This window comes from Protopterus annectens, chromosome 13.part0, assembly GCF_019279795.1.
Source record: "Protopterus annectens isolate FY-2018-M chromosome 13.part0, PAN1.0, whole genome shotgun sequence".
NCBI classification, from domain to species: Eukaryota; Metazoa; Chordata; order Ceratodontiformes; family Protopteridae; genus Protopterus; species Protopterus annectens.
The window spans coordinates 574,816,387-574,833,469 of record NC_056747.1 but is presented as its reverse complement, the minus strand read 5'-3'; the positions used below and the strand labels follow the sequence as shown (position 1 = coordinate 574,833,469).

General features: G+C 38.8%; 1 protein-coding gene across 4 annotated transcripts in view; it reads right to left on the bottom strand.

Annotated features, from left to right (window-relative positions):
• The window catches only part of KCTD7 (potassium channel tetramerization domain containing 7), a 102,049-nt gene that overhangs the window by 42,653 nt on the left and 42,313 nt on the right, over window positions 1–17,083 (bottom strand). For all 4 annotated transcript variants that reach the window (XM_044054235.1, XM_044054236.1, XR_006362575.1 and 1 more), the window contains exon 3: window positions 78–256. In XM_044054235.1, coding sequence (XP_043910170.1) covers window positions 78–256 — 179 coding nt within the window. The remainder of the gene's footprint in view (window positions 1–77; window positions 257–17,083) is intronic.

Sequence of the window (17,083 nt, the reverse complement as noted above, 5' to 3'; positions counted from 1 at the left end):
CACTTATGTACCTGATTACACCATGACGGTTAGGCAACATGCCCAATTATGCCTGCAATTATTACAATCAGCATTACCTTTGTAATATGGCATTAAGTCTAAAAAAGCTTGTCTGACTTTCTCTCCTGCAAGGGGCTGAACTTCTTCTAGGGTATCCTGTAGTGGTCCTAAGGAATAATATTGTGCTTCTCTGTATACTGCTCGTACGTGTTCTCTCGGGGGTAGATCACCATTTCGAAGAAAATTAAGAACATCTCTAGAAAAAAAAAAGGATGACATCTTTTACATTCCTTTTTAAGCACTTGATCTAATACAGGCATGGAGTCAGTGGTGTAATTTAATGAAAAAATTAAAGGATCTCACACTTACAAGTAGCAGAAATGTCATACAATGATGTGGAAATGCATTTCTACACATAAATCAATACACAACAGAAGATGAGATGCCTACTTCTTAAATGCAATGGCATCAAAACTCACAATTACAGATGAGTGCAATATCTTCGGTATTAAAAAGAGTTACCCAAGCATGGTAAACATTCTACTGTGAGATAAATGTGGTTATTTTCTGTTTAAACTTGTTCTGAGCCCTGCACGAGTGAACTAGCTCGGCTATCTCTGTGAGGTTTGTTTATGAGGTTTCTCAGCTGCTACATAAAAAAATATTTAAATATGAAGTTTGCATTAAAGTTGCTAAATCAATTACTTTAAAGTGTTTGAAGTTTACAACCAATATGCAGCTCTTTCAGTGTTATTACCAACAAGATCTACAAATTAATTCAGGTGCTTCAACATAAGGAGGAGGAAAAATGGCAACTATTGGTACCTAAACTGCATTTGAAAAAGCCAGTAATGAGATGATTGATGCAGAAGAAAAGAAACTTTTTTTTTTTAATTTATTGTTATTAAGGACATCACAGTTGAAGACAGGAAAGTTGCTAGTGCCTTCCAAAACCAATGAAATACATACATGCAACTGGTAACCTTATTACATAATTATTTTAATCATACACATAGAAATAAATTGGGTCAGCACAGCAAGTAGCACAGCTATCTTACAGCAAGAATCTTTCTGATTCATGTCTCAGCTGGCTTACCTTCTTTTTAGAGGCTGTATGCCCTCCTTGTATTAATGTGGGTTTTCTCTGGGTTTTCTGTGTTTCCTTTCATATGCCGCTGACATGTGGTAGATGAACTAGCAACTTTAAATTGTCTGTGGGTGTATGTATGACATGGAGGGAGAAGTTGCCAATCTACTTCTGTTCCCTACTTGTGTAACAAACTTTCTTGACGCTAGTACCTGCTTGTGAGGCGCCTTTAGGAATCAGATGTAACTTAGAGTTGGATGGAATCAGATATAGAGATATATAAATTTCAAGTCTTGCACTAAAAAGACTACTGAAGTAATACAAGAATACTTAGATGAACTGATACAATTAATCCAAATTGTAATTATGTATACACATTAAAGATTCTCCTTGAATACTGAATCTTATATGGAATAAATGATGAAGCCATACAAAAATTACTGTTGAAAGTAACATGACATTTAATGCCTTAATTCTTTGGTAGTAGAAACATTTAATGAAAACGTGCAAAATGTGAAGGGACAACAGTTGGTACTACCATATAACCAAGAAAATTTTCAACACATTAGAAAGCATGGGTTCAAAAACACAGACTGCAGCAAAGTTGGAGTTTGTTATAGGGGTAAGGATAGAAAAGCACATAGCCTCTTAATCTCAATTTATGTGAAAACATGTCAAATCTGGTAAAAGCGTGTGATACTAAAATAAATCTTTACATAAATGTTTGTGTTAAAAGAGATGAAAGGATGATCATCAGTATCTGTTCACATATTTGTACTAGAACAAAATTACAGAATGTCCAAAGAAATATTCTGCTACATACTGAGTGAAGCTTAAGTCTTGCAAAATTTAGTTAATCCCTATAGGAAATGCAGATATGATACAAGCATTTGAACTTTTGAAATAGTGACTGGAAACAATATATTTCTTATAATTTCACTGAAGCTTTTTTTTTCATCACCAACATAGCTTTACAGCTTATTCACTTTGTGCTGAAAACTTGTGGATGAAAACACAAAGCTAGTAAGAGGGGATGACTGCTTATAGGGAAAAATAATGTAATTATTTTTACTAGTGCAGGGTACTGGCAACAGCTAACTTAGAAAAAAAATAGATAAATATAATTAATTTAGAATGGAAAGAAGCAAAGCAACTATGATCTGAGACTAAAACCTTTATAGAAGGTGCTTTAAAAACATGAGACAACTACATTTAAAGATAAATTGGTACTTTGGACAATAACCATAGCCAATACTCATGTTCCAGTAAATGCTAAGCCTAGATTTTATGCATCAAGAAAATGCCATGCTAATGTAAATATACTATGCATTTTGCCATTTTTTTCAGAAAAAAAGCATGCTGACTTGGGCCTAACTGATCAAGTATTGGTCTTAGAGGTTACATAAACTAGACCACTACTGACTGAGAAAATTATAACAATGAATTACCAGAGGCGTAACAATGGCACAAGTGCTTGAATATCTAAACCTCAAGATGCACGCACTTGAAACTCTCCTTAGCATGAAGAACATCGATATCTGTGCAGTGACAGAAACCTGGTTCAAGGCTCCCGAGAGCACCCCAGCACTACCAGCTTATACCTCATACCATGCTTTTCGGCTCCAAAACTTGAACCGAACCACAAAAGGAGGGGGAGTATCAATATTCATCAAAGATACCCACACCTCCAGGTTGGTGGCACAGCACGAAGCATCAGAGACTATCCATGTGCAACTAACAGTGGGTAAAACTGCCTTCCAGTTTATAGCCTGCTACAGACCACCCTCCCAAACCCAGGAACCCCACTCGGCCTTCCTGAGAACACTGGAAAATATGAAGGTCTCTCCAAACACCATTATATTGGGCGACTTCAACTACCCAAACATAGACTGGGAGCATTACTCTAGCTCCATCACCCTAGCCCAAAGGTTCCTAGAATTTATAAACTCAAATGCTATGGAACAACTTGTTACCACTCCCACAAGAGGGGAAAACATACTGGACCTGATCATCACCAACATGGAGACTCTATGCTCCAGACCAGAAGTGTATCCACCCCCTGCCCTGAAAACCACAGTGAAAAACTTTTCTAAAGCAAATTTCACACTCCTCAAAACCAAGGTGGAATCCTTCAAAGCCCTCGGGCCTGTGGAAAATACGGCCCAGGCCGCAGAATCCTTTATAAATGCATTCTATGAACACCTTCAGGAATGCATGGATCATGCAATCTCAAATAAAACCAAGACCCAATCCTCCAAAGGCAGACGTCCTGTCTGGTGGATCCCAGCCATAAACAAACTATACAATAGAAGGAGAAAGCTACTACATGATAGAGCAAAATCCCAAAAAGGGAAAGCATCTCTGATCAGTATTAGCAAAAAACTACGGGCACTCATAAAATCGTCTAAGGCCAGCTTCGAGAGAAAAATTGCACAGGACACTAAGGATAATCACAAGGCTTTCTTTAGTTATGTTAGGAACCTGGGTGGGAATTCCCAGATATGCTCTGAATTAGTCCAAAATGACAAAAAATACACCAAACCCACAGACATTGCCAACATCCTAGCTGACAGGTTCAGCACAAACTTCTCTCCCCCCCCCTCACCAAAAGGGCAAATATCTACCCCAGCAGAGTGCTGCCCCCTGACATCTCAGATGCTCAGGTAAGAGCTGCCCTCTCCAAAGCAAAAAACACAGAATCTATGGGACCAGACGGTGTCCCGGGATGCGTCCTACATGAACTCCAAGAAGAGCTAAACCCAAACATAAAACTACTGTTCAATCTCAGCCTTACTACAGGATATGTACCCAAAGAGTGGCGTACAGCAACAGTGGCCCCTCTCCACAAAGGTGATGCCTCAACAGATCCTGGAAACTATCGCCCCATAAGCCTGACTAGCTTGGTCTGCAAAGCTATGGAAAGGATCATCATGGACCTCATAAATAAAGATATTGGGGACCTACAGAAACTGGATCCTACCCAGTTCGGCTTTGTTAAGGGCAGATCCTGCCTCTTAAACATCGTTGATTTCTTTGAAACAGTCACCAAGGCCATTGACGAGGGGAAGGTGGTCCACACAGCCTACCTGGACATCACAAAAGCCTTCAATACAATACCCCACTCGGGCATTATAGATAAACTCACCAGCTTAAATATAAACCCCTATGTCACTAGATGGGTTGCAAACAGGCTCAAGGACAGAACTCACATGGTTAGAATTGCTGGAGCCATGTCAGACTCCAAACCAGTTACAAATGACATCCCACAAGGCTCAGTCCTGGGACCTCTCTTGTTCGGTATATATTTCTCGGCGGTACAGGCCAACACGGAAGGACTGTGGCTGACCAAGTTCGCAGATGACTGCAAACTGGGCGCCATAATCGACTCTCCAGCCGACACAAGCATCCTCCAAAAGGGCCTCATAGAAACAGACAACTGGTGCCAGAGCCATGGCCTCAAGCTAAATGCCAAAAAGTGCATAGTCATCCCCTTTGGCAAAAACAAAGTGCCCACAAATTACCACATAGGTGGTAATCCATTAAGTACAGAAGAAGTAATTAGGGACCTGGGGACCCAAGTTGATAGCAATCTCTCATTTGACAACCACGTGGCCAAAGTGGTTAGAAAAACATTTTATATAGCCCACCTAATCATGAAGGGATTCACATCTAGATCAGGGGAGGTCATCGTGCCTCTTTACTCATCCCTCATCAGGCCCATAATTGAGTACAATGCCCTTTTGGGATGTACCTTACCAGACACCTGCAGCAACTGGAAAGACCCCAAAAGTACCTCACCAAGAGGATCAAAGGGCTCAAACAGATGCCATATGCTGCCCGGTTAAAGAAACTCCAGCTCTACTCAGTGGCATACCGCCTGCTCAGAGGCAATCTGTGCCTGATGTATAAAGCCATGTCCAACCCAGAATTAATGGACATGCTGCACCTCAGAAAATCCAAATCCCATTGAGCTACGCTCGAGAGACTTGAACCTCAGCACTGAAATAAATAGGACATGCTGGAGGGACAGATTCATAACCCAGAGGCTCCCTTCACTCTGGAATAAAATCCCAGTCCAGGTTAGGCAGAGTCCCTCATTGACTCTCTTCAAGAGGAATCTTGATGAGTGGATGGGAGATCGTAGGTTTACCCCGGGTATCACTTCTGTGTCACTGTTAGACAGAGACACAGTATACTAACCTCGAAAAAGGGCATAGCAAAATTAATTTAAAATGGGTGGCGAAAGCCAAACACACTCTGGCTAGGCTTATAAATGCCCTAGGGCAGATAGCCTAGTATGAACCTATGAACCTATGAATATGTTTTGATAGGATGATCTAAACAACTGAGTCACAGTTTATGCATTATTAGTCCAAATATTATCATCAAGTGGTACAGCTGGTTATGGATTGTGGGGGGACTTTAGTAATAATCTCTATACAAAGTTTTGTAGTAATGAATATGTTGTATCAGGGTATCCTGGAATGGCCAAAAAATGTTTGCCTAGCATGGATCAAGAGGTGGAAAAATAGTACAGATGTGAGATACATGACAATTGGGAAGTAAATTACCACAATATGTAACGTTACACCCTTGTAAATCGACTGCAAAGCTATAGTTAAACTACATGTGGCCTATGCTGGACCATTCCTAGGAACAATGTTTGTATTTCTGGAGTTTAAAACTAGGGTAGAAATAAAAGAGAAAGTGATATGGTTAAGAAGTAATAGGAATTGCTTAAAGGAGCTGACAAAGGCTAAATTGTTTAAGAATAAGGAGAACCTCACAAAAGAATTGCTGCAAATGCAGAATGTTAAAAAGACAAAATAAGAGAGTATCTGGATGATATGCACGAGTTTAGAAAGATGATGTTAAGTGACTGTTTTTTGATAACTCCATGACACAAAAACTTTTTGATGCTTAAGTCATGCTAAAAGTATAAAAGGTTTTTGCCAAACTTAGGGAGCCTTTAACAAGAAAGATAACTAGAGATCCTGTAGAGGTATTATAGATATTTTAGAAACTTTATGATAATTTGTATAAAGTAGAAAAATGTGGAAATTAAGAAAGAGTCCAAAAGAAATATAAAGAAAGACATGAATAATACTAGACTGTTCAGATTTTTGCCTTGTATTCTCCCACGGTGGTGGTGCTACAGTAGCATTGTCGCCTCACAGTAAGACGCTGTCTGGTTCGATTCTCAGCTAGAGTGTCTTCTGCGTGGAGACACGCATGAATGGGTGTACCTTCATTGAAGGTTGTGCATCAGAGCTGGTAACTCAGCACGTAAAAATCAACTACCAATCATTAGCGGACTGGAGTTCCGCTGTGGCGACCTCTAACCGGGAAAAGCCGAAAGACACAACAACATTCTTTGGTCTGTTCCTCATTAAATTTGTGCTTTTCTGACAAAACACCGAGTGCTGAAATAACTAAATAATGATGTACATTTACGTTTCAGACTTTAAATCCTTCAGAAAATGCAACTTAACACAGATCCAGTTATTCTACCAATTCTCTAAGTTTAAAAGAGCAGTATTTAAAATCATATGACCGTCTCTCTCCCCAAATTACTATCTTTTATAACATATGAAGTGTGCAGCTCTTTTTCTTGCCTAATACTACCGCAATGTCTTTTTATTTTATGGTTTTAACTTTAGACCATTTTGAATACACAGAGTAAACACATATACCAACTCTTGTTTGTGCAGACTTGGACAAACTACTTGTAGATTAACATGTGTGTACATGCCTTTAAGAAGCTGTCCAAGGGCTTGCACAAGTGCATAAATACTGAGCACATGCAAAGACTGACTGCCATTTTATAGTTAGCTGTTGAGATGTAAGCATGTATTTATGTAAGGTCTATCTGTTAGCTAGTTTGCTCATATTTTATGATGCTGCTATCCATCCTGATGTGTTTCTATGTATTAAAACATCTAAACAAAACCCTCAGCCTTCTTGTCATATGTATTAGAGATGAATGAGCGACATGGTGCCAGAAGCGGCATGTGTAAAGGTCATGAAGTCAGACCCGGCATATCAAAAGGGCATGGAGTCAGACCCGGCATATCAAAAGGGCATGGAGTCAGACCCGGCATGTCTAAAGGGCATGGAGTCAGACCCGGCATATCAAAAAGTCATGAAGTCAGACCCGGCATATCAAAAGGGCATGGAGTCAGACCCGGCATATCAAAAGGGCATGGAGTCAGACCCGGCATGTCTAAAGGGCATGGAGTCAGACCCGGCATGTCTAAAGGGCATGGAGTCAGACCCGGCATGTCTAAAGGGCATGGAGTCAGACCCGGCATGTCTAAAGGGCATGAAGTCAGACCCAGCATATCAAAAGGGCATGGAGTCAGACCCGGCATATCAAAAGGGCATGGAGTCAGACCCGGCATATCAAAAGGGCATGGAGTCAGACCCGGCATATCAAAAGGGCATGAAGTGAGAGGCAGCATGGCTAACGCAACTTAAGACACTTGCTTAGAAATGGAGGAATATAGATGAGTGGATCATCCTTAAAATGTGAAAACTTCGCAAAACAGGTCAGAAACGAAACTCAGATATTAAAACTTGCTAAGCACTATTTCTTTTTCATAAAATATGAAATCGGGCATACAGAACATTCTAAATAATATTCGTATAAACTGATATCTACAACATTGATAAAAATATTCAAATTACCCTGGAAAATGTTTGAAATAAAGTCCAAATTGCATAAAATGAATAAAATAAGGGGAAATGACCACATTTTTGCAAAGCATGTATTTTTCATATTAAGCAAAGATATCCGAGTTATCAGAAGTGTATAAAGTGTTCGCATGTTTGTGCAGTGTTACAGTAAAGTTATTTTGCAGAGTACAGCCATTACAAGGCATATTTCACAAAATACAGCCATTACAGAGCATATCTCACAAAGTAAGGTATTTTGAAGAGTTTATTGTCCATTTGAATGTTTTTACAAGCTCACAGAACTGTTTGTTCATACATAATTACAAGGGCCATATTTTCAATGTGTTTGTGTATACTTTGTGGATATGGCAGACGGAATTTGAAAACAAGGTGCACTTGTATTTGACAGTAATATTGCTGAGAACTGGAAGGTGTTTGAGAAAGAGTACAACATTTTCATATGGGCTCATACCTCTCAACCTGGAAACATCAAAAATCTGGACAAGGCCCATGAAAAATAGGTACAAATCTGTATGCTGATTAACATCAAATTTGCATACATAATTACGTAACCCCACCCACTCTAATGGAATTGTGGGATACCAACTTTCAAATGCAAGTACAAGACTAGATCATACAAGTTCCAACAATTAAGCTTGAATAATAGCAAATTTCCAACTTGCTATTATATCCTTAAAGCTCTTTTGTGGGGGGGGGGGATCAACCCCCTGGAAAGTAATGTGGTGGAGGGTCTGTACCCCACACTAATGTTACTTATTTACTTATATATACATACACACACAGATTATATATATATATATATATATATATATATATATACACACACATACACACACACTGTCAGATTAGAAATAGGGGGGAAATTAATACCCCCACCCCATTCATACCTACATTTTTAGTATATAGATTGCAGATATATTCCTTGAGCTTCCACTGGGGATCATGAACCCTTTCCACTTGTACTGCAGACTGATCCATAACCCACCCGATCCTGGGCTTCCTCCAAAGGAAGATCCTCCCAGCAAAGATTCACAGTGTGTTTTCAGCAAGGAGGATGTTTAAATCAGAGAGTTAGTCAAGGAAAGCCTTATGTCAACACCAGCAGTGGAATAAAGTGTGCAAAAAAGCTTGTGGTGCAACTAGTCTGTTTCAATGCTGCATAAGTGAATGAACAAAATCTAATAAACATCCCACAAATGATGAGCATGAAACATACTGAAGAGAATCTTAAGCAGCTGTAGCACATTATAGTGGTGTGCTTTTCTAGTATTACCATCAGCAAGTCTAGTACCCCCATCAAAGCTTCGGAACTTTGGTGTGCATTAGCTACATAAAAAAAAAACTCCACCAAAAGTAGCAATGAGACATTAATCATGTGGTAGGGGAGTACTTCCCCCTTAAGCCACTATTCTGGTAGGTCTATCTCTAAGGTTTGCATATATTGAATAAGCACATGGTACATAATACAGGAAGTACCTCCACTGAAACAACAACATAGCTACAAAAACTCTGAATAACATCTTTTTGAACCAACCAACTCAAACAAACTCTCTCCCAGTTCCTCACTGCTATTGCACATAACTCAACCCTCTAACACAGCACATCTGTGCAACTGCACTCAGCTATATATCCTAAATTTTCTAACAACCATATTCCTCCAAACTCATTCAAGCATTTCATTTCAGAGTGTAATATATTCTTGCTCACCCAGCAGATGCACACACGTTTCAGCTTACTTCTCCATTCCATTCAGCCAGGAGCGATAAATCCTTTCACCAGCCAGAACGAGCGAGCCTTCTAAATAAATCCTTGCCCTTCTAATCCATTCAAAACAGCCAGGAGGAGTGTTCGAGCCTTCATACCCCTTACAACAGCCAGGAGAAGCGATAACAACAGCCAGGCAAGCCTTCTAAATAGCCGTTCCCGCTCGCAAAGCATTTGAACCAGCCAGAAACCCGGAAATACGTGCGCTGTGAACTCAATTTTGGCAGGCTGGTAGCCCTGACAAGCAGACGTCATTGTGCATGCAATGACATCAGCTAAAGCAGGAAAAATGTTTAAAAAAGCGCAAAACATAAAAAAAATAAAATTAAAAAAAATCAGAAATGAAGAGGTGCCACTCCGGAATCATGGCACCCCATTATTCCGATCCCAAAACTCAGTAAAAACAGAGTAATTCGGGACAGTTAAGAGGTATGTACAGGCTGCATTTTCTGATAAAGATGACCATACAAAGCCATTTATTCTACTTAATTTAGCTGGGTCAGAAGCTATAGAAAGGGAAAGCTCATTTATGTATGCATCTGCTATCTTTACAGGAGGGGAACCATCATTTTGTTGTGCCAGTTGAGTCAAGGGAGGACACAGAGTGCTTGAAACATAAATTTAGAGAAATGTATAAGCCCCCAGACAAATGTTACAATGGAAAGCCACTTATTTTATACCAGGGATCAAAAGCCTGGTGAAGCTTTTACAGCATATATAACTGACCTGAGAAATAAGGCTAAAACATGCAGATTTGGTGACTTAAGGGAGGAGTTGATAAAAGACAGACTTGTGTGTGGCATAAAAGATGATGCTGTGAGAAAGATTTTGCTTCATGACAGTGATTTAACTTTGAATAAGGCCATTGAAACTTGTCAGATATATGAGCTCACAGAAAAGCAAACATATACTTACAAATGAGAATAACTCTACAAGGCACAGTGATAAAGCTCATGTTGACAGTATGCAGCACGTGGTTAAAAGAAATAGCCCCAAACACTTGGCAGCAACTGTAGGCCCTGCAGCACTCACTGGTAAATCCCAGAATTTTCCAGAAAATTATAGAGTTCATATAGTCTCAGTGAAGCATAAGAGTCAACAAACCCAAAGCATGGGCCCCAACCTAGTTTCATTGTCAGCTGTCGTAATTGTGGTAGAAGTCATGAATTTAAGCAAGGAAAATGTTTAGCTTTTGGTCAACAATGCCACAAGTGTAATAAATGGAATAATTTTAAAATATTCTGTAAATCAAAAGGCCCGCATTCTTTTATTAAAGTGAACATTTTAAGAAATGAGTTGATCAATTAGAAAGCTATGGAGTAAAGTTACAGGCTACTCTTTATGTTGATGGTGTGTCAGTGCTTCATGAAACGGTCAATGCAGTAGATACACGGGCAAAGAATGAAGTATTTTGCACTGTTCGGATAAACGGCAAACTCACAGAGCTCAAAGTTGACACAGGTTCCAAGTGCAATGTTATGTCTGCAGACACATTTGCTAAAGTGTGTTGTGGTGAATGGCTTGATTTGGCAAGGTGTGTGAAGCTTGTTGCTTACGGAGGTGAAGACATTCAAACGGAAACCTCAGCAGTGCTTTCATGTTACTCTGCTGGAAGAAGCTACATCTTATTATTTTATGTGGTCAAAAGGCATGTCCAGTCATTATTACGGCTCACTGACAGTTTGAAAATGGGACTGCTTTAACAAGGAAGTCAACTATGTTGGCTTAAAAGACCACTACTCCAATTTTGACCAGTACATTATTTCTAGCTATGCAGATCTGTTTGAAGACAAAACTAGGCAAACTTCCAGTTGTGTACTCCATGAAGTTAGACCCAGAGGTCAGTTCAGTTATTAGGCCAGCACGTAAAGTTCCAATAGCTATGAAAGACAGAGTCAAAGCCAAGTTAGATAAAATGATGCGACAAGATGTGATTTGTCCAGTTGACACTTCAACTGAATGGGTATCTTCCCTGGTGGTAGCTCATAAGAAAAGTTCAGAATACATTATAATATGTATTGATCCATGAGATTTGAACAAAGCACTAACAAAGACCTCATCATCCAATGCGCGCAGTTGAAGAAGTCACAGCCTTGATGCCAAATCCCACTATTTGTCTGTCTTGATGCAAAGAGTTCATTTTGAAAATTTAGCTCGATAAGAAATCCACATTGCTCACTACTTTTAGTACTCCATTTGGCAGGTACAGATTTTTGAGGATGCCATTTGGGATAAATTCTGCAAGTGAAGTCTTTCAGCGTGCAATGGAGCAAATTTATTCTGGGTATCCTTGTGTTATTATAGTAGACATATTAGTAGGAGGTCATGATAAAGCTGAACATGACAGAAACCTCATAAAAGTTCTAGAAAGGGCACATCAAGTGAATCTTAAGCTCAATCCACAGAAATGCAAATTCAGGCTACAAGATGTTACTTATGTTGGTCATTTATTTCTGAGTACAGGCCTACGACCAGACCCTTGAAAGCAAGCAGTCATTCTCGAGATGCCAGCTCCAGACAATGTTCATGCCTTGCAATGTTTTCTTGGCACGTTCAACTACCTAGGCAAGTTCATTCCAGACTAAGTCAACTTTCAGCACCACTCAGAGAGGTGGCACATACAGATGCATCATTGTTCTGGTTACAGTAACACCAAAGAACATTTGATGTCCTGAAACAGAGAACTGCAAGTCCAGCAACTCTCAGATAGTATTATGTTCACAAACCAGTAACAGTTTCCTGTGATGCTTTGAAGGTTGGTCTTGGTGCAGTCATTCTACAAGAAGATCAGCCTGTTACCTATGCATCGAGAACTCTTATCCAAACTGAAATGTAGTATGTCCAGATTGAGAAAGAGCTTTTGGCAAGTGTGTTTTCATGTTCAAAGTTCCATGATTATGTTTATGGTAGACCTATCCAGATTGAAACAGACCACCAATCACTAGTCACTATCTTGAGAAAGCCTATGCATTCAGCTCCAGCCAGACTGCAACGTAAGATGCTGAGACTGGAAAAGTACAATTTCAATCTTGTCTACAAGAAAGACAAACTTCTTTACCTTGCTGATACATTATCCAGATCACCCAGAAAAACCACAGAACAGCACAAGAATGAGAAGCTTGATTTTGAAGTCATGCAAGTGAGAAATTTCTCTTCCACACATCTTGATAAGCTGAGAGATCACACAGCCACAGATATAGTTTTACAAAGGCTCAACCACTTTATCAAACAAGGATGGTCGTTAAAGCAATCTAGTTTACCTCAAGAAATGCAACCTTATTTTCCATACAGAGATGAGATTTTGTCTGACAAAGGTATCATAATGAAAGGTCCAAAAATAACCAAAGTACATTACTATCTTGCATCGTAGTAACCCAGGAACTGACTCTATCAAAAGAAGGGGGAGAGGACTGGTATTTTGGCCTTCTATGTCACAAGACATTGAGACAGCACTTTCATCTTGTTCAGTGTGTAATAGTACAAAGCCACATCAACAGAAAGAACCACTTAAACTAAACCAGATTCCTGAAATACCTTGGTTGACAGTAGCCACAGACATCTTCGAGTGGAATGGTCAACATTATTTGGTGTTAGTAGACTCTTACTCTAATTGGTTTGAGATTGACCTCCTTCCTATCCTAGCATCCAGTACTATTATTACTAAAATGAAGTGTCATTTTGCAGTCCATGGTAGTCCACCCAAAGTTATTTCTGACAATGGCACGCAGTTTACATGCCAACAGTTCAAAAGATTTGCTGAAGAATGGGACTTTACTCACATCACAAGTAGTCCTGAGTATCCAGTCAAATTGTTTGGCAGAACGTGCAGTTCAAAGTGAAAAACAGTTACTAGAGAAATCAAAACAACATAATACTGATGTTTTCCTGAATTTCTTGAATCTCATAAATGCTCCTCATGATAAACATCTTAGTTAACCTGCTCCGAGACGTCTGTCAAGACAAACCAGATCTACATTATCAATCAGTAGTCAGTTGTTGGTTCCATGTGTCAAGAACAACAGGTTAGTGAAAAAACAATCTGTTGAAGAAGCACCTAACCCAGAAGTCCTACTATGGTAAGACCAGTAAACCGCTCAATCCATTATGAGAAGGAGAAGTGGTGAGGATGCGAACGTCCAAAGGTTATGATCAGATTGGTATTGTGAAGAATACTGGTCCAGAGCCGAGATCATACATTGTGGAATCAGGAGCATTCTTTAGGTGGAATTGGAAACATTTGAGACTGGTGTCCGAGCCTATAGCACAACACATAGCCTGTAAAGACTCTTTACCTCAGAGTGAGTTGTCTGGTGTTCCAATTCCAGAGAACATTCCCATTCCTGCGATGAATCCAGAAGTTCCTGATATGAGCTGTGCACCACAGACTGTCCCTGTTGCTAAATTTGCTCCCAACTTTTATGCTATGAGATATGGTCGCATCCCTAAACCCTGTAACAGATATGAAGCAACTTGGACTTGAACATTGTGTTTTGTTTCTGATGTACATAGTAATGCATGTCTAACTCTAATATTGTTTTTTCAAAGGGCAATCTTTTTAAGAGGGAGGATGTAGATCAACATATGTTTGTTTATATACTTTTAAGAAGCTGTCTTAGGGCTTGCACAAGTGTATAAATACTGAGCACGTGCAAGCCTGACTGCCATTTTGTAGTTAGCTGTTGAGATGTAAGCATGTATGTGTGTAAGCTCTGTTAACTAGTTTGTCCATATTTTATGATGCTGCTATCCATCCTGATGTGCTTTTATTTATTAAAGCATCTAAACGAAAACCCCATCCTTCTTGTCATATATGTAAGCGACACTACTGAAGGGATCATTGGATAAACGTTTCATTTTCAGGTCAGTCAGTTGCTTGTGCAGACATCAATATACTAGTCAAGGGGTTGCTTGAGGAAACATTTCATATTGATGTCAGTGAAGCATTTGTGCAGACATGGCACACAACTGAAGGGGTCATTGGAGAAATGTTTCATAAAAATGGAGTGGGTCTGTATAATGGTTAAGATCTACACCTCATACCCACAAAGAACATGGTTTGATTCTGACTTCAGATTATTAGCTAGGCTTAAAATGACTTGTTAGGGTAGTTAGCATAGTATTCACCTATAAATGAATTCTGCCAAGGTTAGAAGAAGATAAGGCTCAACAACTAACATTTAAGACAGTAGGAGATGAGATAAAAATGATGATGTATAATCGATCTTCAGGAAAGTCTCCAAGAACAGATGGTATTTCTGTGAAAGTTTGGAAGTTAGGATGGAAGAAAGTGATAAGGATCAAGAAGATTTTGTTTAACAGTATTTTAAAAGGAAGGGAAGCACCAAAATCTAGTTAGAAAGCTGTGGTGGCTGTGTTACCTAAATATAGTAAAGATCCATCAGACCCAGCTTCATACAGACCCATTTCAATTTTAAACCATGATTATAAAGTGTTTATGTTTATAGTAGCTAAAAGAATAGAAAAGGTGTTGCCAAACTTGACAGATATGGATCAATGTAGTTTTGTGGAGTGGAGGCAAACATTTGATAACATTAATAGAACAATAATGATACAGAGGGAAGCAGAATGTAAGAAAATACCATTGCTGTTGGGTCTTGATGCAGAGAAAGCATTTAACAGAGTAAGCTAGGATTTTATGAGTAGGGTAATAGAAGCAGTTGCATTCCCTGACATAATAATACGGTTAATTAGGACGCTATATCAAGGATCAGAGGCAAAAATAAAAGTGGGTGGCTTCTTCTCTGATAACTTGTGTTTGAAAAGAGGAACTAGGTAGTGATGTCATCTTTCGCATTTGCTATTTACATTATATTTACAGCCATTGGCAAAAATAAGGGACATAGAAATGCAAGCATATAATTGTTATGATAATCAAGAAAAGTTGACTTTATTTACAGATAATATTATTTTGTGTCTGATAAATCCAAAAAAAAAGACATCTCAGTGTAGTGGAACATTTTGAGACACTTTGAAGTCTTTTCAGGGATATTAAATCAGTGAAGATAAAACAAAGGCTATGGCCATAAATTATGTATTCACACAAAAACTGGTTCAGCATTACCCATATTTATGGGGACACAATAAGATAAAGTATTTAGGAGTATGAATTAAAAGGGCTTCTGCTGTAGCATCTACGGATATGTTGGAAGAGGCTAAACAAATGATAATACAAAAAGTGAGAAACTGGAAGCACTTGTTTATTGATATGGATAGTAAGATACAAGCAGTAAAATGTTTTAGCCCCTTTCGTTTTATATACAATTCAGACATTTTTTTATCAACCAGAGAAGTTGTGGATGATTTAATAAAGAATTGAAGGAATTTATCTATGATGATAAGAGGGCAAGAGTTAAGTGGGATAAGTTGATCCTTCCAGTAGGACAAGGTGGTTTAGGAATACCCAATTTGAAGGGATATTTTAGAATGACACAGTTAAGGCTGCTGTACATAACATAAGCATAAGGTTATAAATGAAAATGGAAAGGGATGATGATGAAATATGGGGAATTTCAATAAAGACAGAGTGGAATTTTGGATGCAGATCCTTAAGGAGAATAACAATGACCAAGCAGAATATTAGAAGATACACAGATAAATATAAAGGAAAAGTACAAAATAAGCAATTTACTGATGACTCAAAAAAGTTTTATAGAGAATTGGGAAGCAAGGTAAAAGGAACTGAAAGACCACCAAAAAAGAATACACACATGCATTCTGGAGAAGTATTTATGAAGATCCTGTGGAACATAACAAAGATGCTAAATGGATAGAAGAAGTAAAGGAAAGAAGAAAAAGTTTAAAAGTACAGGATATGAAATGGGATGAAATAACACCCAGAGAGATTGAAACAAAGTTAAGAAAAGCCTCTAATTGGAAAAACCCAGGCCCAGATGCAGTACCTAACTTCTGGTTAAAAGTATTAATATCTATGCACGAAGATTTAGCCATGAGTAAGAACTATTTATATTCACACCCAGAACAGACACCAACCTGGCTAACAGGAAAAATAATGCTCCTACTTAAGAGTGAACCTGCAAGCTACCTTAAGACCATATAGACCAATAACTTGCCTTTTGACGACGTATAAACTATACACTGGAATAGATGCTGATAGAGTTTATAGTCATTTAGAAGAAAATTCAATCATGGCAACAGAACAAAAGGTTAATAAAAAGAAAGTCATATGGAACAAAGGATCATTTGTAGCTAAATAAAGTCATAATGGAGAACTGTAAAAAGGGGAAGAATCTAAGTATGGCATGGATTGACTACAAGAAAGCATTTGACAGTATCCCACATTCATGGATAAAACAGTGCTTAAAAATGTATAAGATACACCCTATGCTGATCGATTGCATTACAGTGACCATGAAAGAGTGGTAGACCAATTTGCAATTAAGCCATGGCAACGGACAAATTATTATTCCTGGGATAAAAATTCAAATGGGATATTCCAGGGTGACTCCCTGTCACCGCTGCTATTCTGTCTTGCCCTTAACCCATTAGGCTGTCTAC